Below are 22,932 nucleotides of genomic sequence, written 5' to 3'. Positions count from 1 at the left end.
CTTGCATCCTAGAAAAATCTAATTTAGCATTTCAATCATTATGTTTTTATTTTTTTAATTGCAATCGTTATGTTCAAATTTGTCAAGAGCCCTGCATCAAAAGGTTACAGGCAATTCAAATGGCTTATAAGGTGGAGAATTAATTATCTAATTGGTTGGTTTTAACTTTTTAACAATAGTTGATCCTAATTTGAGTAAGTCTATCACACTCATCATAGACTCTTACTTCCGCGCTCTTACTCACCTACCCCATTCAATTCAAGTTTGTAATGAAAAGTATAAATATAATTGAGCAAATATAAGTGACTAGATTATAAAATTAATTTGATTAATTATTTTAATATGTAAAGTAATTTAATTATTTATATAAATTTGAATTAAAATAAATTAAATTATAATTTAATTAATACTTTATTCAAATTTAATATGATATCAGAATTCAGATTAGATTGTAAATTTTAATTACTTATAAAATTGTATAATTAAACTCATATTGAATTAAAAATATAAATTAATTATTAAGTGATAATCCTGTAATTACACTAGAGAGAGAGTGTTAAGATTATGAATCTCATTGAAAAAATATAAACATAAAATAATAAATATAAACGGATAAATTACAACATTAACTAGTTATTTTAAAGTGAAAATTAATCTAATTACTTATAAAAGCTCTAATTAAAATGAATCAAATTTCTCTAAATTCAACACCCTAAATGAAGAATATGAAACACCATTAACAGTTTAAAAAGTTTTGGTTTTAAAATAATATTTCTTAGTCCTATTTATTTTTCAATTCTTTTTTAAATTCATTTGACTTAAATCGAGATGACTACTATTAACCATTCTTCCAAAAAAACACATCTCAGTCCTTGCGTCTCAATTATGAGGTTAAAGTTGCAATTTTTATAATACTCTAGAGAAACCAAGCAACATCAACCACCAGTCTATCGGGGGGGCATTCAGCATTATGAACTGGGCCCTTCAAAAAAAATTCACAACCAAGATCTAAAAATCAGGCAAATACCATTTCACAAGCAACTATTACACACATTTACAAAATAAATACAACTTTCCATATCTGTACCGAGTTGAAATCATCATCTGGACAACATTATTTTTCTACAGTCCTATCATATACATACTACAGTTGTTAGAAAATCCCAATGCCCAATCTGACCTATGAAAACAATTTAGATAAATCAGAACCCTTAGCTTGCAACACCAATTTCACTTCAGAACTTGTTGTCGCCTGTCACACCATTGCACTACTTCATTCATTACTTAATAAGAACATGCCGTTTAAATGAAGAAACCACATCTACTATTTTGCTTCTCAGACACGATGCTGGATTGCAGGTGTTAACACCAAATGTCTGCAACCACAAATGAAACATGCATGCATTTCATCAATTTTTAGTTATATGCTAACAAAAAAAGAGAGAAGAAACCTACAAAAATCAATGAATTAAAAGTAATTAGATAAGTCATCTTACAAAATATATACATTGTTGCATTAGTAACAAGTCACTTCTTGAGAGTGCGAGTGCTCCCTAACCATTTAAAGATGGCCTAAATTTTTCCCCAATCTAAAGTTATGTGCAACTTCTATCATACATTAGATTTACCCAAAATTATGTTCAAGTCCTATAGAATGGAAAGGAGCAACCTAAAAATCTCGGGGGCTTCAAATAGCTGCAATAATCAACTTTTTTCGGTGCATGGTCTTCTTCCAACCTCAGGGCAAGGCAATGTGATTGTGGGGAGTTTACTGAGGCAAAAGCCAACAGCACAAGATATAAACCAAATAATTATAACTTGCATCGAGCTAATCCTGACATGGAGGTATTCAAGGAAAACAATAATGACATAACTAGTACATAAGTATGAAGATATGAAGGAGCCAGAGGTTCAAGTAACAAAAATAAATGTCTCAAGAAAGAAAAATGAAACAATTTAGAATATTGCATCCAATCATATGGAATAAATAAATAACTGAAAGAAAACAATCAGGCAGAATCAAACTGTCAATGAATCCACAAGCCACTGGAATCCTCATATCCACTAACCAGCCAGCTGTGATTAGCCACTATCATGTTCTAAATATATGATGACGTGCCAAAACTTCTGGTATTCTCGAGGCAGGAAGGCTTTGGCAACCAAAGAGTTCTTGAAGTTTTGCATCACATAGTATCACCATTGGATTACGGGGATCCTATAAATAAAAGAAAAGCAAGCGAAGCAGGAGGTCAATACAACTAGATTCACAACATTGTTATCAAACACTAAAAGTAGACAAGAATATAAACCACAAAATTAGCAAGTAACACTAAGAACACCACAAGTGATAGCGAAGACCAGCATAAGTCAGAAAACAAAGCCTCTATGAGGTCAGCTCCTCGAGTCTCAATTATAAAAGACCAACATAAAACGGAAAGCAAAACATTTCTCAAGTTCCACATTATTATAGAAGAACTAACAAGGAATATAAGATAAAAATACACTTGTGAGTTGGCTACCTCCAAATTGTTGACATTTATGTATTCCCACAATCGTGTGAAGACCTCTGATTGGAGCATTTCTTTCACGCCAACACCAAAAAAATTTGCAAGTCCTTCAGAAATTGCTACGGAAGGAGCAGATATAGTTTGTTTCTCTGCAGTCTCCTCATCCATCTTTTGCTTCTTAGAACCCAGCTGTTCTGAGAACCACCAAAACATGAAAAACTCTCCATTCAAGTCACAAAAGCACAGCAACAGCAACAAGAACAGATAAGAATGAAATACACAGAAACATACTGGTGGGTTCGAGAGGAATGATATGTTTAGCCAGCAGCTTGTTCATCTTGAACATATCCGTACAGTCGGTCTCAAACACCAAGCGCAGCTCATCATTGCAAATTATTTTCCTTTTGTTACTTGGGTCTTGAAGATTGTTTTTCCTAATGTAAGCCCACAGCTGTTTCACGATCTGAAGCCCAAGAATAGAGAAAATTTAGCAGCAACCTAAAGGAATAATAAACTGGTAATTCACGCACAAAAAGAAAAGCGTGAGTGTGTTGAACCTCGGTCCTTGGAAGAGCTGGCTGCCCAACAATAGTCTCAAGTTGAGGTGAAACACCACAAAGTTTGTTAAGACCGCCTGGCCCACCTCTTCTTTTAGCTTTATTAGGACCACTGCAAATACAAAGAAATTTAATTTAAAGTTTCCGTCAATTTTCTCAGCAACCAAACGGAAAATAATAAAATCTAAGCAAACATGCCTCTGTTTTGAAACCTCGGTGCTCGATACCGAAAGCGTTTCGGGTTTGACGGAAGCAAGCGGTTGCGTAGAGGAAGAGTGAAAGGCAGAGGAGACAGTGGGGGCGGGAACGGGATAGAAATTAGGATTTTGTTGAAGGGCAGCATGGTCATTTCGGTGAGGAGGAGGAGGAGGGTGAGGGTGCTGCGACTGTGGAGGCGGCAGCGGCGGCTGGAAAAGGAATTGTTGGATCTGGGCTCGAATGAAATCGGCCTTGTGAGAGAGGTCGAGGCCGAGCTTGGACTGGAGGTGCTGAACGACGGCGTTTAGAGAAGTGAGTTGAGTAGAGGCGGAATTAGGGTTTGACGATGATCGGGAGCAATCTTGGAGAAGTGATTCCAAGGCTTGTGATATTTCTTGCTCTGTCATTTTTTAACCGCCCGATCTCTCTCTATCTCTCTCTAAAGTTTTTTTGCCCTTCTCTCTCTGTCTGATTCCGTCTTTCTCTCTCTTCTCTCTTTCTCTTATTTTTTTTTTTTTTCTTTCTTTCTCTCTGCTTCCTCCGTCACTCTCCCTCTCTCCCTCCCTGTTTTGTGCCTCTCTCTCTCTCTACATGGGTAGGATAGGGTGACCAAGTGGTTCACGTCATAATTGACGATCCAACCACGGTCGTCCGCGTTGGAAGCCTGATGATTTGGAATTTCAAATATCAATAAAATTATTAGTTCACCCTTTGTAACTTTATTTTTGCATCAGCTCATCACCGTGTAATTTTATTTTAAGCTAAACCCTTCTAAATATTTGAAAAATAAAATTTTAAATTATATGTCGTTACCAATTAATTAATTATCATACTAAAATCATTATTATTAAAATCTAATCTTACATGTACAGCTTATTTTTAGTACATCTGAAAATCAACTCTATTTAAACTAATCCTTTTAAAAACTTTTATTAACAATTTTAATAATATTATTTTTTTTTATTATCTAAAAAAACTAAATACTAAACTAAAACTCTTTTTCACTATTAATTAGAGTTAACAAATACTTTATGATTATTTATTGTAAATGTACTAAATTGATATGAATATATTCTCATAAATTATTTTTAAGAGTGCGATTATCTTAACTTATAAGTGGATTAAATGGTTTATAAATTTTAAAAATAAATTAACCTTGAGGTAGATGCCCATCAATAAGTAAGAGGCCTTAATCCTCTCATCCAAATAAATTTTTAATTAAATACATTATGATATTTTTTTATTTTAATTAAAATTAAGGGCATAAAAATGACAATTCACCTCCTCAGCTTTTTTAAAGAATTAAACTTTAAAATTAATAATTATAATAATCATAATAAATTTATGAAATTCATATTAGAAATATTTATAAAATGTGAATATTTATTTAGAATGATCTAAAAACAAAAAATATAAAAAGAAAGTAAAAAAAAGTACAATGGGAAATGATAAAAAATAAATAAATAAAGTCTATTAGTTTTTTATTTCTTATTTTGTATTTGATGTCTTTATACTATATTTTTTCACTTTTAAGTGTTAGGTTAATTATGGAGCAAATATGTTAACCTAGGTGTGAAATGTGTCCTTTTTATTAATTTTTTTTAATTATTTAAAATTAATAAAATATATAATTTATACAAAATAAATGAATGCCGATTATTACCTAGTAAAAGTACAATTTATAAATTTTTATTGTATAATTATACAATTATTTAAATAGTTTTTCTTAGGATTTATTAAATATATTTATTTATTATTAATAATAACAAAAGAAATTATATTTTCTATATAATATTACACCCTTTTAATATTAATAATTTTCTATATGAAATTGATAATAAATAAATATATTTAATGAATTTTAAAAAATACAATGTTATTTTTAACCCAATAATTTTTCCTATAAAAAAAAGGTATAATACTACATTTGTTAGAAAAACTGTTATTTAAATTTTTGTTTCCTCAACATTTATTTATGTGTCCAACTTGATTATTTATAATAATTTTTATATTTATAAGTTAAACTTATAAATTAAAAAATAATTTAGAGGCTCAATTTTTTTATTTTAGTATTTATAAGTTTTATACTTACAAATTAATTTGTCTAACTATTTTACAATATCATTCTCATTAATTAATTTTTAAAATTTCATCATAAATTTTATTTAATATTTTTTAATTATTTTAATAATAAATATATTTATAAGCTATATTTTATTAAATATATTAATTACTTATCAATCACTTATAAATATTTTAAATAAATATATAACTACTTAAAATTTTAAATAATTATAAATTATTTTTATAAATTAAATCAAATGCCCTCTAAACTAATGAATGATATTTTCTATGATAAATGATAAGCGTAAAAAATTAAAGGAAAATGAGAGATAAAATGTAAAAAATAAATTAAAAAAATATATGTAATATTTTATTTTATGTATTCAAAATTATTGGAAATTTTAATTTTATATTTATAGAGAAATAAAAAAATATCAATATAATATTAAATTTAATATATTATCATATATTCATATTCTATTCATTATATTATCATATATTCATATTTATTGAATATAATATTTGATTATAATTTATTTGAAATTAAAATCAAATCACCCTTATTTAAAATTAAAATTAATTAATTAATTAATTAATTACAATTAACTTATATTAAATTAACATCAATTAACTCTATTTAGGGTAGACCTAAATTCTCATTTAAAAATATTATTAAATTTAATTAAAATCAAATCAAATAACACTAACTTAAAATCAAAATAAAATCAAAATTGAAATAAAACTTTTTATTCATTCTCGGTTAGCGTTAGCTTTAATCCTTAATAAAAATTAATAATTTTGACCCAAATGGGGTCTCGACTCATGTATGAACAATAATTAAAATAAAATAAAATAAAATAAAATGTAAAGTAGTTGAGCCTGAGAGCATGAGATCCTTTGTCCAACGTGCAAGGTACATGCAAGGAGTATTCAAGAAGGGGAAAGTGGTCGGTTTTGGTCGGTGGCGGTAGTTAAATGAGATTAATGTGTGGACCAACAACTGACCCTGTAAAAGTTCCATTAATAAAAAGCATAGTAATCATTATATTTTATTATAATGATTTTTTAAATTAATTAAGATTTTTCAAATTAAAAATAAATATTTTATTATATATAATAATTCATTATAATAAATTATAAAATTTTATTTTTATTTTTATAGTTATTACAAAATCATTACTATTGGGATCTAGGCTATTTGTTTTCTTAATCCTTATTTTAACCAAAAAAAGGGCCCACGGCACCTTACCAGAAATCTGGAGCGAGACGTTGATAGCATGTGTTGAATGATGATATTTATGTTCACCATCACATAGCATTTATTTTTTTTTTAATTATTATAGAAATCAATATAAGATTTTTTTATGATTATTTATTCTTTTAAATAAGAATTGTCATATATCAGTGGAAGACTAAATGAAAATGAATAGAAACTATTTGGTTTATGCCTCTAATTATTTTTTTTTAACTTAGATTTATTTTTAATAAAGAATTTATGACTTAATATATTTATTTTTAAGAGGAAAAAGTTACGTAATCACATGCAATTATTCCGAATGATACAAAATCTTGGGTGGCTTGATCAATCCGAAACAAAAACTTCCACCAACTTGGTCCATGATCCACCAATTCAAGATAATAAAATATATTTCTTTTACTTAAAAAAATATATTCTTTTCAATAAAAATGAAAAATGGAGGATAGAATGTTTGATTATGAACCCACAACCAACCATTCGAGATGTTCAAATCACTTGAACGATACAACTTCTCATAATGAAATTTCGACAAGGATCTCATTTTCACTTGAGTGTGATTATTAAATTATTAATTAAATATTATATTCATTCTAAACATATATAATTAATTTAAAAAAAAATTAATTTCTAAAGCGAGTCTGAAGTTTTAATTTTTTAATTTATAAAAATAAATAATTAATAAATTTTAATTTAGTGATATATTATTTTAAAAATTAAAATTTTAATTTTTTTTTTGCAGGATTTTTTTTTTCATTTTCAATAAAATGTAGGCCAATTTTTGTCTAATCAAATCTGACGTGTGACCCATAATGCCAGAAGGGAACAAAAAGGATTACAGAAAAGGTTGAAAATCAAAGGTACGTGTCCACAAATTTGATCAGCTGGCAATCATACGGAGCGAGTCCACCACCTTACCATGCACTCGAGAGTACCAAAACTAGGATCAACCGGTTTCAAGGCCAGTACGCCATTTGCTGTCCGCTTGGTAAAAACCGTTCTCTCTCTCTCTCTTTTTCTCTCCCTGGCTTTGCTCTCACACGAAGAAATATCGATCCATTCTGTCTCTAACATCTCCCTTTTCTTATTCTTGCCTGTTTAGGTAGATACGTGAATGTATGAATGCTTCCTGAAAGCAGCTGATAGGTTTTAACGTGCATCTGTTGTTTCTGGGCTTCAGTATAGGTATGCAATTCTGGGTTCTCTTTGATTTTACGTTTTTCTTATTGGGTTTAAGCTCATTTTTGTTTATATGTGAGGAAAACAGGGTTTACCATATGTTATTTCCACGTTTATTGCCTTTCTTTTTGTTTTTCCTCCTGAGTGTAATTTATTATTTCTTTAATCGAATATCATGGTCATTTTTATTGGATTCTCTTCTATTCCCTACTTTGTTGTTCGGGTTTGATTCATTTTTTTTTTTTTGGTTTTATTAATGAAGCACCAGTAATTAAAGATCATTTGATCATGCTTGTTCGGTTTGTTTATTTACTTAATGGGCCTTATTTTAATGAACTCTTAAATATTGTTTTATGTTCAGGGATATAGAACTGATTTTTTGTGATTCATGCAAGCTAAGCCACATACAAGGGTAATTTAATTGCGGGTTGTTGTTATTTGTACATTAATAGGATCTGAATTTGAGTCTTTGATTCTGGCATTATTTTGAACTCTGGTTTCAAAGACTCTCGAGTCATTTGTCCACTTTGCTTGTCTGAAAGATCAATTTTGAGAATAGTTAGCGTTCTCCGCGTTGGCAATTAGCTGAGATGTCGAGTTATGTGGGTGTTCATGTCTCTGATCAATGGCTTCAGAGTCAGTTTACACAGGTCGAGCTTCGCAGCCTCAAATCCAAAGTAAGTTTACATTATTCCAGTTTCATTGGTTACCCGCTTGAATTATTGAGCTTTTGCCCAAATTTTCTTTCATTTTAGAATGAGAATGTTTACTAGTTTACGTTTATATTTTTGGTGGGTCCTAGTTTACATCAGTGAAGAATCAAAATGGCAAAGTAACTGTTGAAGATTTGCCTCCTTTTATGGTGAAATTAAAAGCTTTCAATTCCATGTTCAATGAGGAGGAAATTAGAGGGATCTTGAGTGAATCCTTTCCTGACGTGAGCAATGAGATTGATTTTGAAGGCTTCCTCAGGGTGAGTCATTTGTGTCAGTTTTCCTTTGTTCAGTGCCTTATTATCAGTGTGAGAAGTTTTATTCTAGTGACTGCCCAGAGGTGGGAATGGGAGATGACATGCTTTGTGCAATGGGCAGGCTTATCTAAATTTGCAAGGTCAAGCGACTGCAAGGTCAGGGGAGGCAAAGCATGCTTCATCATTCCTCAAGGCCATGACAACCACTCTTCTTCACACCATTAATGAATCAGAAAAAGCATCTTATGTTGTTCACATAAACAGCTATCTGGGAGACGACCCATTTCTGAAGCACTTTCTTCCCTTAGATCCAGCATCAAATGATTTATTCAATCTTGTGAGAGATGGAGTACTTCTATGGTATTTAAGCAGGGTTGCTTGATATTCTATGCTTGCTGTATTACTGAAAATTTATAGTTACTGGATGTGTGGTTTTATCTTGTGTTTGGATTCAGCAAGCTTATCAATGTTGCTGTTCCGGGGACAATAGATGAACGAGCTATCAACACCAAACGGGTCCTTAACCCATGGGAGAGGAATGAAAATCATACCCTCTGCCTCAACTCTGCTAAAGCTATTGGCTGCACTGTAGTAAACATTGGTACTCAGGACTTGGTGGAGGGAAGAGTAAGTATTATGTAATTCAGATTCTCATGTGCATTATGTTCCGACCTAAAGGATTTCTTTTTTTCTGTTTGCTTGTTTGTTTTGCAGCCTCATCTGGTTCTTGGGTTGATTTCTCAAATTATAAAGGTGTGTATTTTTTGTGATATTTATTTGCACAGAGTTTGTTTCCCTGTTAATCAAATATGGTGTGCTTTTTTTGAAAATAACACTACTGATTGACCTTTAGTAAGAAATTGAATATATATATATATATATATGTGTGTGTGTGTGTGTGTGTGTGTGTGTGTGTGTATATGTAATTTCTGTTCACATCAACTGATCCGCTGTGGTAATATCAGATTCAACTGTTAGCAGATCTTAGCCTTAAGAAGACGCCTCAGCTTGTGGAGTTAGTGGATGATAACAATGTAATGAAATGTTTATTATGGAATTTTAAAATTTCATCAATATTTTTTTGTTAATTTTTATAGTGGTTTGAACAGAATGGGTAATTGTTTCATCATCATTGTGTCCTTCAGGATATCGAGGAGCTTATGGGCTTGGCCCCTGAAAAAATTTTGTTAAAATGGATGAATTTCCATTTGAAGAAAGCAGGCTATGAGAAGCCTGTTGCAAATTTTTCATCTGATTTGAAGGTATTGCTTATTCAGTTTTACGTCTGCTAGCAATTACAATAGAGAAAGTTGTACAATGACACGAATGCTTCTCGTCTCTTGTTCTTGAGGCTTTATTTTAAGGCATGGCTATGTTATATGAAATCATGACTATTGTCTTATATTGGAACTTTACCTTCTATGAAGTATGTGGGCAACTGGAATATTTTGGTTTTCATCTGGAAAGGGATCTAACATTAGGCTTCAATGATGTTTAATTATTATTGGATTTTTTTATAGTAAGAATCCATCCTTATATATCTATATAAATGTTTAGAGCTTATAATTAGTGTTTCTCCCTATCTCAGCTCTCCTTAAACCAGGCTTTACCTTGTCACTGGTAAATTCAGCAGCAACTCAACTCAACTCAACTAAGCTTTTATTCCAGAAATTTGGGGTCGGTTATATGGATTCTCTTTCTCCACTCTAAACGATTTTGGGTTAAATTCTCATAAATGTGTAATACTTCTGAGTCATGTTGTACTACTCTCCTCCAAGTCAGTTTAGGCCTGCCCCTTCTTTTCTTTCTATCCTCTAACCTAATGTGTTCTACTTATCTAACTGGAGCTTCCGTATGTCTACGCTTCATATGACCAAACCACCTCAATCTCCCTTCTCTCAACTTATCCTCAATTGGCACCACTCCTACCTTTTCTCTAATACTCTCATTACGAACTTTATCTAGTCTAGTATGGCCACTCATCCACCTTAACATTCTCATTTTTGCAACTCTTAGCTTAGACACATACGACTCCTTTAGTGCTCAATATTCACTTCCATATAATATGGTCGGTCGTATGGCTGTACGGTAAAATTTTCCTTTCAACTTATTGGGAATCTTGCGATCACATAAAACTCCCGTGGCACCTCTGCACTTAAACCATTAGGCTTTAATCCTATGACTAACATCCTTCTCACATCCCCCATCTACTTGAAGGACTGAGCCAAGATATTTAAAGTGATTACTTTGGGACAGTACCACTCCATCCAAACTAACTCCTTCTCTATCACCAGTTTGGCCTTCACTGAACTTGCAATACATGTATTCTGTCTTTATTTTACTTAACTCTAGAGTAGTTCTCCAAAGCTCTAACTTTCTATTTACTCCTTCTTGCGTCTCATCTATCAGAACTATATCATCCGCAAATATCATGCACCAAGGGATACTCTCTTGTATATGTTTCGTCAATTCATCTAAAACTAATGTAAAAAGGTAAGGGCTTACAGCTGAACCTTGGTGTAATCCAACTGAGATAGGAAAATCTCTTGTGTCCCCTCCCACTGTGCGCACAATAGTAGTTGCTCCTTCATACATATCTTTCAAAAAACAAATAGGTGCACATTAAGATGCTTATAATGATGGATTTTGGTTACATATGTGTAGGATGGAAAGGCTTATGCCTACCTGCTTAATGTTCTTGCCCCAGAATTCTGCAATCCAGCTACATTGGATGCCAAGGATTCCAAGGAAAGGGCTAAGCTGGTACTTGATCATGCGGAGAGGATGGACTGCAAAAGATATTTAAAACCAGAAGATATTGTTGATGGTTCACCAAATCTGAATCTTGCATTTGTTGCACAAATATTTCATCAAAGGTGAGAAATGGACATTTGTTTGCCTTTTATTGTGTTGCAACTTTGGATCAAGTTCTTTCCTTTCTTCCCTTCAGTTTGGTAGGTAAATGTTGCATGATTTCTTTGAGATTAAAATTGCATATGTTTACACTTTAATGAGGTTATTGGCGTGTCAATTAGACCATTTGTTGCAAATATCTGATAGAACCAGTTCCTTTCAGATGCCAAGTAGCTCTTCAATTTTTATTTGCACCTTCATTTTATAAGACTAAGGTTTCAAGTGGTCACAACTTTATTGTGTTTTCAAGTTATCAATGCTTCTCAAGTGAAATAATTATGCAAAAATTATTGTTGTTGGATAGGGAAAATGCTAGTTGTAAAATGCTTTATTGGCTGTCCAAGATATGTGAAATTTGAAAAGCTAAATTTAAAAAGAAAACAGCTAGATAAAAGTCTATGATGGGAGGATTTTCTAGGTGTATGCACAATGATGTATTTTTTAGGAAGTGGACTGCATACTAATCCTGCATGTTTATTTCTTTAATAATCCTTTAAAACAAACAACTGGTTTGTTTCTGCTATATGAGGTTTAATGGTGGTGTTTTGAGTATGGATTATTTTCAGTTTCTGTTGTTGATCTCCTTGTATCAATATGAATACCTGCCTTGTTTTCCATCTTCAAACTTTGATAACAAGCTATTCTGCTGAATTTCTTTCCTTTGTTTTTCCCCTCTCAATTTCTCCCTTCAAGTGAAATCATTCTGTCCCTCACTCTTTGATCATAATTTAATTTTACAACTGAGAGCAAAGGATGTTTTCTTGCAGGAGTGGCCTTTCTACAGACAGTAAAAAGTATTCCTTTGCAGAGATGATGAAAGATGATGTCCAGACATCAAGGGAAGAGAGATGCTTTCGACTGTGGATCAACAGTCTTGGAATTGCTACTTATGTTAACAATGTATTTGAGGATGTTAGAAATGGGTAAGTGTTCTTTTTCTAAGCAAAGAACTTGATTTGTCCAAATTTGTTGAATTGAATGTGAAGCCTACGTTACCAATTGGAAAATAGTACTATGAATAAAGTTTAAGCTAATTGTATACATTAGTTTGTAAAGTTCTTGGAGTAGAAATCTTATATTTCTTCTTTGCAATTCATTCATGAGGCCTTTTTACGCGTGGTTTCTGTTTTTTGTTGGTTATGCCACTGCACTATTCCATTGTAGATATATAATCTAGCCAGGGAATGGACATAATTTTTAATACTAGCATTGAAACTATTGAAATCATAAACTTGACTATCAAATGATTTTGTATGCAGATGGTTACTTTTAGAAGTGCTTGACAAAATTTCTCCTGGATCAGTTAACTGGAAACAGGCATCAAAGCCTCCAATCAAGATGCCGTTCAGAAAAGTAGAGAACTGCAATCAAGTGATAAAGATTGGGAGACAATTGAAATTTTCCCTTGTTAATGTAGGTGGAAACGATATTGTACAAGGAAATAAGAAGCTCATTCTTGGTAACGTCCTAAATGTAGACCTTGTTATGTTGGTGTTAATTACTCTTTTCGGAATCTGCCCTCGTATTTTTTTTTTTTTTTTTTGGTGCTGGAGTTATCTTGGCTTTATAAATTTGCTAGCGTCCTTATTTAAACTTCAAACCTCCTTACTTATGTTAGGCCAAATGTTTCAAAAAAAATAAAATATTTAGCACTCCTGTAAATTTAGCCCTACCTTCTAATTGTGCCAATTCTTTCCTAACCTTTGGACTGTTATTGTGAAGTATAGCCTATCCCTTATATCGACCTCACTTGGGGCAACATCCATCAAATGTGGATGTAATGTGGTATGTTGATATGTTCAATGAGGCAATGACATTTAAATACACAATTACATATATCAGGTTAGGTAAAAAAGATCAAATAGAATCATATACTACAAATGCAATAAATATTGATTTTTTTTTTTTTTGAAAAATACAATGGCATTGGCATGTCTATTTTGGTATTGTAATTAGATGTCTGCATGCCATGCCATGCCATGTCCATGTTAGACTATGAAATATCCAAGTAAGGCTTAATACAAAAGATGGCTATAGTTGACACTTATGATTGACACTTTGAAAAGCGGGGCTAAAATTCAGTCACTAGAGTTTGAGGTTTTTTTTGGGATGATTTTCCCTCTAAGTGATGAAATTAAATGATATGAAGCTATTCTTGATATGGAACTTCATGAAATTTCATATTGCTGTTGTGCAAATATTTTTATGCTTTTGTACATATTGTATATTATTTTTATGGTTTTAGAAATTTGAGAAATGATTTCTGAATATGTAGGATGATAGACATTGTAAAGAGTTTCCCTTTTGACATTTCAACTTTGATGCTGTATGATCTCTGGACTTGTGAGGAGTATGTTGTTAGCATTTTGCGATAAAACTAGTAAAACATAGATATAGGAAACAAAATTATTAATTAGAGGCCTATGGGTTGAGTCCTAGCTTTGGTACCTCTCTGCTAATATGAATCAAGTGAACTTTCCTGTTATCTGTTTTATGCTCTGGCACATCCAAATTGTATTTTGGTGGGAATAGTCTTTCGCACGCAAACTAAATTTGTACTTTTTCCCATTTATGCTTGGATTTGTGTTGATAACCGGGAAATTTTTATTTTTCATGTCAAAAATGTAAGATAGAAATTCGAAGCACCAGAAATATGGATAGCAAAATTTTCATGTCTTCTACAGTACCTCAACAGCCTATAACTTCCCTTTTCATTTTTCATAGGTCGATACTACCCTTTGAATTAGTGTGTTCTTTATTTTATTCTATTCTAACTTTTTAGTTGGTGCAGAGTCCTTTCTCCTGAAGTAAAATTCCTGTGTGCAGTGATCCAAATATGCATAAAACTGACAAGATCTGTTTCAGCTTTCTTATGGCAGTTGATGAGATATAATATGCTTCAACTCCTGAAGAACTTGAGATCTCACTCTCAAGGGAAGGAAATAACTGATGCTGATATTCTAAAATGGACAAACAGGAAGGTTAGAAGTACAGGCAGAACTTCTCAAATTGACAACTTCAAGGTTAGCAAATTTTGGCATTTATCTTTCTGTAAACCATCATATCCTGAATCCGTGGACCATAAATTTTGCATGGTATTATTTTTCTCAACTTTTTTCAGGATAAAAGTCTGTCAACAGGGATATTCTTCCTGGAGCTTCTGAGTGCTGTGGAGCCTAGGGTGGTCAATTGGAACCTTGTTACCAAGGGTGAAACTGGTATGCTAGTTCGCTAGTGCCACTATTTTGGGCCAGACTAGAAATAACTTTTATTTGTGTTTAAGAGTATATTATGATTGCTCTTTTATTTTTAATCTTTCTGTTTACTTTTCTAAAGTGCCAGAGAATATGTTGAAAAAAACTGATGGAATTTTTTTTCTCTTCCTTTCTTTTCTTCCCTTTCTTCCATGAAATTCAGACGATGAGAAGAGATTAAATGCTACATACATTATCAGTGTGGCAAGGAAACTTGGCTGTTCCATTTTCTTGTTGCCTGAGGATATCATAGAGGTAGGAATGCTACTGTATTGGATTGGTAATTGTTTTAGAAGATATATGGGAGCTCTTAAACACAACTTTATGTGCTCCATTTGTAACAATGGCAAGCCTAGTCTGATTGTGAAGATTGTAGAACTTCTTCCTGAAAAATTAACTGAAGCAAGGTTTCACCAAAACTTGCAGACTTGCAATTTCTTACCAGCACACAATTTCTTATTGGCTTTTGGAGATAGAGATAAATGATCATAAAACTATTTTATTTATCAGTTGTTCAATATTGCATCATTAGATGTGGAAAATTAATGCAATCTAACTTGATTATTGTGGTTGTGATGTGTTGGCAGGTAAATCAGAAGATGATTCTCACTTTAGCAGCCAGCATAATGTACTGGAGCTTGCAAAAGGCAATGGAAGAGGGAGAGTCATCTCCTTCCCCTTCTAATGGTACATGTGCCACTACTCCTGATGCATCTCCTGCACCTTCTATTAGTGGTGAAGATGATGTCTCCTCCCTGGGGGGTGAAGTGTCAAATTTAAATATCGACGATGCTGCCTCTGATACAACTGTCTCCTCACTGATTGAGAGTGAGGAAGCTCCTGGAGGAGAATGAACCATAAATATTGAGGTTTTCTGCGAGATCATATTGGGTGTAATAGCCAGAAGAAAATGAATATACAATGTGCAGTTGGGTGGCTAAGTCTACCCATCAACTTCTTTGAAGCGAAAGCAAATGTGAAAACATAAGGAAAGAAAGAATAGAGTTCTGTAAAATTGCTTTTTGAGAAGGAAATAGAAGCTCGACTTGAACATGTTTCTTTCCCAATTTTTCTTTACAGGTAGTTATACTGTTAGATATATTCATTTGACATAATCACATTTTCTTACAGTAATTATGAATTTGACCATTAACTAGTCTGTCGGCTGTAATCTTGGTTCTATTATTCTTATTTGTAAAAATGAAGAAACTCTTAGTCCATGCCCCTTGAGCATCTCCATGCTTCATCTTCTCAGAGATGGAGCATTAAGATTAATTTCGTAAGCTATATCTTCTTATCGAAATATCCTATGGGCCACAGGAGATTTCTCTTCATCTTGGGACACGTAAGATTGCTTCGATTTTTGTACCTGTAAGTGTAAATGGTGAGGTTGGAACCAGTTTTGGATTTTGGTTTCCTCCGTTAAAGAAAGTCACCAAAAAGAAGGCTGGCTGCTTCCCACAGTCAAAAAGGGGATACTTTACTGCCCCTTGACACTCTGGAGGCTCTAGTTTAATCGAAAGAACCAACATTTGCTGCAGTTTCTCTCTCTTCTCCATGCAAACTAAAGTACTAGAGTTCAAGGAGCTTAATAATCAAATCTGTGTGCGCGTGTATATATATATATATATATATATATATATATATATATATATATATATGAATAAAGTAGGGAATTTTTTTTCCGGTAATGCCAATTTTTAATTAAATTTATTGTAATTTTTTTATATTCTCTAAATAGTTAAAATATATAATTATTATAGAATTTAATTTTTCTAAATATAACTTTTAATTAATTTAATCTTTTAATTTTAAATAATAAAAAATTATTAATTACTAAATATAAATTAATTATTAATTTATTTAATTTATTTAATTTTTTAAATAGTTATAATATAAAATTATTATAAAATTTAATTTTATGAATATAATTTTAAATTAATTAAGATAGCAATTTTTTTTTAATCTTTTACTATTCTTTTAAAAATTTTCTAATCAGAGCATCTTAAACTGCCACAAATGTGTCCGGCGACTTGAATTCGCCTTTAATATAAAATATTGAAATAAATGAAATTTGATAAAGTAATTTAAGTTTTGAGGTGTGAACATCTTAGGGGCAATTTTTTTTTATTTAATTTTTTAAATATAAATTTTAATTAATTTGATCTTTTATATTTAAATAATTAAAAAGTATTAATTATTAAATTTAAATAATAAAAAAATATTAATTACTAAATATAATTATCATTATCATGTTTTCTAATTTTTAATTTAAAAACATCAATAGAATCAATACCTATATTTACTTTGAAGGAAAATTAAAATCGTTTAGTAAAATATTTTTAAATTTATTTATTTATTTATTTATTATTATTATTATAAATAAAAAATAACTTATGATCATTAAAAAAATAAAATTATTAAAAAAATTATAATTATTAAGGCCATTGATTTGAGAGCAATAGTTCATATATTTGTCCAAAGTTTATAGCTAACGGTTTAGAGTTTTGATATTCTAAATTGTAGCACCCCAAAAATTTTAAATTTATGAGCATTTTTTGTATTTTAATTTTATTTAAATTTTAGAAATTTTTTTCAGATTTTTCGGATTTTAAAAAAATCGGGTTCGATTTTCCGAAAATATAAACTTTGATGAATTTTAAAAATTAATTTAAAGACCACGTGGCAAAACTAAAAATATTTTTGGAGTCTACGTATTTTTCTGAGTTTTCTGAAATTTTTTCGGAATTTTTGGACCTTGTTTTCGGTCCCGAGGCAGAGTAAAAATTTAAAATTTTGTATTTCGAATCGAACCGGCCGAATTGAACCAGACCGGATCAGACCGATCGAATCGGACCGACTCCCTTCCCTTTTTTCTTCCCCGCGCGCGTCGTTCCCTCTTCCTTTTCTCTCTCTTTTCCCTCTCCTCCCTCCCCTGCCGCCGGCCAGCCACCTCCCCACCACCCGTAGGCCGCGCCGCCACCCACCTCCCGGCCACGGCCGCGCCGAGCACTGAAACCGCGTAATTCCCTCCCTCGCGCGCGCGGCGTTTTGGCTTCTCCGGCCAAAATCCGGCCGATCCGGCCACCAATTGGACCGGGTCTTGTGTCTAAAATCATCTACTCGGCGAGAGCTTTCCATAGACACCAAGAACGCCGAAATCCATCGAGCGGTTTGTCCGATTTTTGCTCGGGAAGATTTTAGCCCATTTCGACTTTTGGGCTAGATTTCTCGAAAACCGTGAATCCCACGAGAAAACCGAGGTTACCAGCATGCTCCACTCGTCGAGAGCTTCGTAGAGACATAAATTTTAAAATTTTCCGACACCGTTTTTCGGTGGGTCCCACGGAACTTCGCAGTGTTTTTCCGAGCATTTAATGAGCTTAGAAAATTCTGAAAAATTTATGTACTAACCCCCGTGTTATGGGCTTCGTGTAGGTATCCTCGATTCGCGGAAATTCGACAGTTGACCGGGTCTGCGAAATTCGCCGAACGGACGTTCTGGGAAAAGTCTCGATTGGACCGAGGTTTTGGCTAGCCCCCCATTGTCAGATGTCCCGAGCGCGTTCCCGAAGTCAGAATTGGCAAAGGTAAACCCGAACCTTGCTTTTTCGTAATTTTCTAGTGCTTAAATAGGATTAAAAATCCATAAAATATTCGTGGTAGCTTAGAAAATTATGATTATTTTTGCAATAGCTTAGTAATATTGCTAAGGACCGCGGGGCAAAGTTTTAGAATTTTTAGAGCTTATTTGGGCAGTTTTTGCAAAAATGGTCAATTATAGGGACTAAATTGAAATTTTACATATTGTGATGGATGATTGATTTGGTGGGCCCAGGAGGGGCTGTGTGATGTGATTGAGTTGTGGACATATGGATTGTGAATATAGAAGTGTGTTTTGAGCCCTTTTGCAGGTTGGGTAGGTCCTAGGTATAGGGGAAACTCTGCCGGATTTTCGGCACGACTTAGGACGTATTGGTCTTTTTCTTTGTTTGTATTGAGTCAAATTTATTAAATGATTGTAATAAAATTGTCAGGTGAGCCGGGACAGCCTTCTTCCTCCGCCCAGCCGCCTCAGTGACCATCGTCAAGTCTGTGAGTAAAATATTAATTTTAATTGTAATTTCACTATTATTATATGTTCAAGTATGCCCATGCATCACTTATATGCATATATTTATGTAGTTAAACTCTAGGCACGATTTATGTTGCATTGATAACTGTTAAAGTGCCATGGATATTGTTGTGGTAATTTGGAGCAGTGTGCGTGCATTGGCGTGCGTATGATGTGGTGTGGACTATGGATAGGACGGGTAGTCACGGCTTGAGTTCTTCGCTGGGACCCTCGATTTGGTTTATTAAGCGAAAGTTCGGCTTGAGTTCTTCGCTGGCACCAGGTTGGATTTAAGAGAGCTGTATAGGGGATCAGCTCCCATATATTATGATTGATGCTACAGGGTGCGTGAGTGCTCCAAATTACCTTTTTGATGTTATGATGTGAAAATGTTGTTGATGTTGCATTTCACTCTACAGGATGCATTAGTTTTATATAGTTATAGAGATTATGGTTAAAATTGATATTTTACTCTCTGAGTCGAACGCTCACTCCTGTTCAATATTTTTTCAGGCCACAGGAGGATATTTTTGAGATTAACCTGCTTCCTTTCCTCGCAGGTTGTTTATCAATATTCGTGTAATTTTATTTACTCCTAGAATTTCCGCATGTGTTAGAAATGTTTATTTGATTTGGGACTGTAAACTAAATTATTATTGTGGACCTGTAAAATTATTATATGCATGTTTGATGGACTGGATGAGGGAGCTGAGCTCCCATTTATCATTATGATGATATGAGTATGTGGAGGGTGAGCTGAGCTCCCCAATAGATTGTTTATTATGTTTACAGGTCGGGTGAGTCAAAAACTTCCCGTTGGTAGGTCCATTTTATGGCCGGACTCTGTCCGGTTGGTTTCTTGAATTTGGGTCCAAATGGGCCTTAGAGTTGGGTTAATGAACAGTTAGGCTTACTACGGGCCTCGGGGGCTTTAGGCTGGCCCAGGTCCTAGTGCCGGTCCGGCCCATAGGTTGGGTCGTGACAAATATGGTATCAGAGCCTAGGCTCCAGATTCTTAGGGAATGTTTGTCTAAAGTGTTGGGAAGAGTCTACTAGGAGTCACATGCGGAAAAATAGGGTCCACATCGTCTTGCATTGTCATCTTTGCTTCTAGTTTCTGCTCCATATATTGTGTATAAATATGAGTCTATAGAGCTGTGTAATGTGCAATTTTGAATTTTGTGGGCTAATGCTGCTGAATTTCAGGAAAATGCGTAGAAGCAGGAGAGCTACCACTGCACCAGAACCAGATGTGCCGGACGAGGTGTCGGCACAGGATGAGGCGCCTGCCCCGAGGAGGCGGGGTAGGAGGCCTAGAGCTGCTCAAGTAGAGGAGCAGCCACCCCCAGTACAGGATCAGTCCTTTATAACACAGGGTCCCATGGACCCCATGGCAGCTACTCTCGCTGGGTTACAGAGAACCATCGACATGATGGCGCAGTATATGGTCCACCCTCCACAGCAGCAGCAGTCCACCGCACCAAGAGAAGAACCTTACAAACAGATCATCAATTTTAAGAAGTTGGTGCCTGGTACTTATGATGTGTTAGACGATGCATATCGGTTTTTAGATTCCTGCAGACAAGCAGGAACAGAATTACAATTGACTAATAGAAGACTGATAGAGTGTATGCAGCATGTCATGGGGCCTATGCCTAGACAATGGATGAATGACTACGTGTTACCCCGGATGGAGGATTTGACATGGGCTCAGTTTGTGGAACTTTTTATCAATCGGTTTATGCCAGAAAGCTTCAGAGATCAGAAGCAGTGGACCTTTGAGGCCTTAAGATAGAATGGCAGGTCTGTAGATGAATATGCTACAGAATTTCTGGAATTGAGCAGATATGCCCTTGCAGCAGTAGTTACAGAAACTATGAAGGTGAAGAGATTCCTAAAGGGGCTTGACAGGAGGTATGCAAACCTAGCCATGATGTCTGATCAGTCTTTTGACGTGGTAGTTGATCGAGCCAGACATATAGAGATTAGCTATGCTGCGGATGATAGCGGGAGAGCAAAGAAAAACAGAGCAGAGGGTTCCTCAGGTGTCCCTTCCATGGGTACTCCGGACAGTGGTGGCCAGAGTAATTACAGAGGAAAAAGTAGGAACAAGAAGAGTGGTTTTAAACACAAACCTCGAGGATTCAGACCAGGGTACGGATCCAGCAGTGGTCACAGTTAAGGGTACAGCAGTTCTAGGTCTGGTTCAGGATCCTCCTTGGCACCTTGTGCACAATGTGGAAGAGGACATTCAGGACTTTGTTTGATGGGATCAGGAGTATGCTTCAGGTGTGGCCAACCAGGTCACTTTGCTAGAGAATGCCCCGTTTTCAGTGAGCCACAGATGGAGTCACAGGGTTCTGTTGCAAATGTTCCTCGCCAGTTGTATCCGGGTACTTCCAATATGGCAGGCAATCGCCTGGCACAACAGGCCGAGGACAAGGGGGACGTGGATTTGGAGGCGGTCAGAGGTAGAAGTCGATGTCGTGGTTACGCCACTTAGGGTAGGGGTCAAGCTCGGGTTTTCACCCTGACCCACCAGGATGCTCAAGCTTCAAATGCAGTTGTGGCAGGTATTCTTTTGGTCTGTTCTTATGAGGCTCGTGTTTTGATAGATCCGGGTGCTACGCACTCATTTGTCTCCCCTGTGTTTGCCATGAGGTTGGGTAGAAACCCTACAACTTTAGAGTGCCCTTTGTCAGTAGCTACCCCACTTAGTGACAACATAGATGTAGATATGGTTTTTCCGGGTAGCCCAGTGGTAGTGGATGGAAAGATCCTCCCAGCAGACTTGGTTCCTCTACCAGTAATGGATTTCGATGTAATCTTGGGGATGGATTGGTTGGCAACTCATTATGCCACTTTAGACTGCAGGAACAAAAAGGTGTATTTCCACATACCTGGTGTGGAAGAGTTTAGCTTTGATGGTGACAGGAGCGTGGCTCCATATAATTTGGTGTCAGCAATTAGTGCTAGAAAAATGTTGAGGCGTGGATGCCAAGGGTATTTGGCATTGGTGAGAGATACATCTGTAGAAGGTGTCAGCATGGAAAATGTTCCTGTTGTCAGAGAATTTATGGATGTCTTCCCAGAGGAGCTTCCAGGGTTGCCACCAGGAAGGGAAATAGAGTTTTGCATTGATGTTGTGCCGGGTACAAACCCCATATCGATGCCACCTTACAGGATGGCACCAGCAGAATTGAAAGAGCTGAAGGAGCAACTACAGGAGCTTTTGGACAAGGGTTTTATACGTCCGAGCACTTCACCTTGGGGCACTCCTGTTCTATTTGTGAGAAAGAAGGATGGGTCATTGAGGTTGTGTATCGACTATAGACAGCTAAACAAGGTGACTGTGAAGAACAAGTATCCACTTCCTCGGATCGATGATCTGTTTGATCAGCTCCAAGGGGCTAGATTCTTTTCCAAAATAGACCTGCGATCAGGCTACCATCAATTGAGAATCAGGAATGAGGACGTGTCCAAAACGGCTTTCAGGACAAGATATGGTCATTATGAGTTCTTGGTGATGTCTTTTGGACTCACTAATGCACCAGCAGCCTTCATGGACTTGATGAACAGGGTGTTCAAGCCATTTTTGGACCGTTTTGTCATCGTATTCATAGATGACATTTTGGTATACTCTTAGACCGAGGAAGAACACGTGTGGCACTTGAGGATGGTGTTGCAAACGTTGAGGGAGCACCAGCTATATGCCAAATTTTCAAAATGTGAATTTTGGCTAGAAAGCATCTCATTCTTGGGACATGTGGTTTCTAGTGACGGTATTCAAGTAGATCCCAAGAAAATTAAAGTCAGAATCGATTGGCTTAGGCCTACAAACCATCGAGGTGCGAAATTTTCTGGGTTTAGCTGGCTACTATAGGCGTTTTGTACAAGATTTCTCCAGGATAGCGGCTCCCC

General features: G+C 34.6%; 2 protein-coding genes across 9 annotated transcripts; one reads left to right on the top strand and one right to left on the bottom strand.

The window, feature by feature from the left end:
* Positions 1-1,007: 1,007 nt before the first annotated feature.
* On the bottom strand, positions 1,008-3,816 carry LOC110650471 (uncharacterized). 2 transcript variants are annotated; one of them, XR_002493962.2, is made up of 6 exons: positions 3,263-3,816; positions 3,065-3,176; positions 2,799-2,970; positions 2,520-2,701; positions 2,026-2,215; positions 1,008-1,376 (listed from the first exon to the last, which is right to left on the bottom strand). XR_002493962.2 is itself a non-coding variant. In XM_021805440.2 (6 exons), the coding sequence occupies exons 1-5, from the start codon at positions 3,667-3,669 to the stop codon at positions 2,093-2,095; spliced, it is 996 nt and encodes a 331-aa protein (XP_021661132.2). In that variant the 5' UTR covers positions 3,670-3,815; the 3' UTR covers positions 1,008-1,376; positions 2,070-2,092. The 2 variants fall into 2 exon arrangements, 1 of the variants encoding a protein (XP_021661132.2); XM_021805440.2 differs by having other exon boundaries at positions 2,070-2,215; positions 3,263-3,815.
* Positions 3,817-7,567: 3,751 nt separating this feature from the next.
* On the top strand, positions 7,568-16,117 carry LOC110633652 (fimbrin-1). Of its 7 annotated transcripts, none has more exons than XM_058136799.1 (16): positions 7,568-7,766; positions 8,122-8,172; positions 8,320-8,437; positions 8,563-8,733; positions 8,852-9,090; positions 9,186-9,357; positions 9,445-9,483; positions 9,696-9,764; positions 9,876-9,992; positions 11,395-11,606; positions 12,411-12,566; positions 12,903-13,102; positions 14,509-14,666; positions 14,765-14,861; positions 15,061-15,152; positions 15,485-16,117. In XM_058136799.1, exons 3-16 carry the CDS (start codon positions 8,351-8,353, stop codon positions 15,749-15,751), a joined length of 2,076 nt encoding a protein of 691 aa, XP_057992782.1. In that variant the 5' UTR covers positions 7,568-7,766; positions 8,122-8,172; positions 8,320-8,350; the 3' UTR covers positions 15,752-16,117. The 7 variants fall into 7 exon arrangements, with proteins under 7 accessions (XP_057992782.1, XP_057992780.1, XP_057992779.1 ...); XM_058136797.1 differs by having other exon boundaries at positions 8,303-8,437; XM_058136796.1 differs by having other exon boundaries at positions 8,266-8,437.
* The last annotated feature ends 6,815 nt before the right edge of the window (positions 16,118-22,932 follow it).

This window comes from Hevea brasiliensis, chromosome 15, assembly GCF_030052815.1.
Source record: "Hevea brasiliensis isolate MT/VB/25A 57/8 chromosome 15, ASM3005281v1, whole genome shotgun sequence".
NCBI classification, from domain to species: Eukaryota; Viridiplantae; Streptophyta; class Magnoliopsida; order Malpighiales; family Euphorbiaceae; genus Hevea; species Hevea brasiliensis.
The sequence above is the reverse complement of the archived record's forward strand: the minus strand, read 5'-3'. Positions and strand labels throughout refer to the sequence as shown.

What these genes read in the sequence shown, in the direction of transcription:
- LOC110650471 (XM_021805440.2), bottom strand. Translation starts at nt 3,669, where the DNA reads ATGACAGAGCAAGAAATATCACAAGCCTTGGAATCACTTCTCCAAGAT. An exon ending in ACCGAGGTTTCAAAACAGAG is followed by an intron (nt 3,177 to 3,262) that starts GCATGTTTGCTT and finishes TTGTATTTGCAG; the next exon opens with TGGTCCTAATAAAGCTAAAA. An exon ending in CAGCTCTTCCAAGGACCGAG is followed by an intron (nt 2,971 to 3,064) that starts GTTCAACACACT and finishes CTTGGGCTTCAG; the next exon opens with ATCGTGAAACAGCTGTGGGC.
- LOC110633652 (XM_058136800.1), top strand. Translation starts at nt 8,351, where the DNA reads ATGTCGAGTTATGTGGGTGTTCATGTCTCTGATCAATGGCTTCAGAGT. An exon ending in AGTTAGTGGATGATAACAAT is followed by an intron (nt 9,765 to 9,875) that starts GTAATGAAATGT and finishes TGTGTCCTTCAG; the next exon opens with GATATCGAGGAGCTTATGGG. An exon ending in AAATAAGAAGCTCATTCTTG is followed by an intron (nt 13,103 to 14,508) that starts GTAACGTCCTAA and finishes GATCTGTTTCAG; the next exon opens with CTTTCTTATGGCAGTTGATG.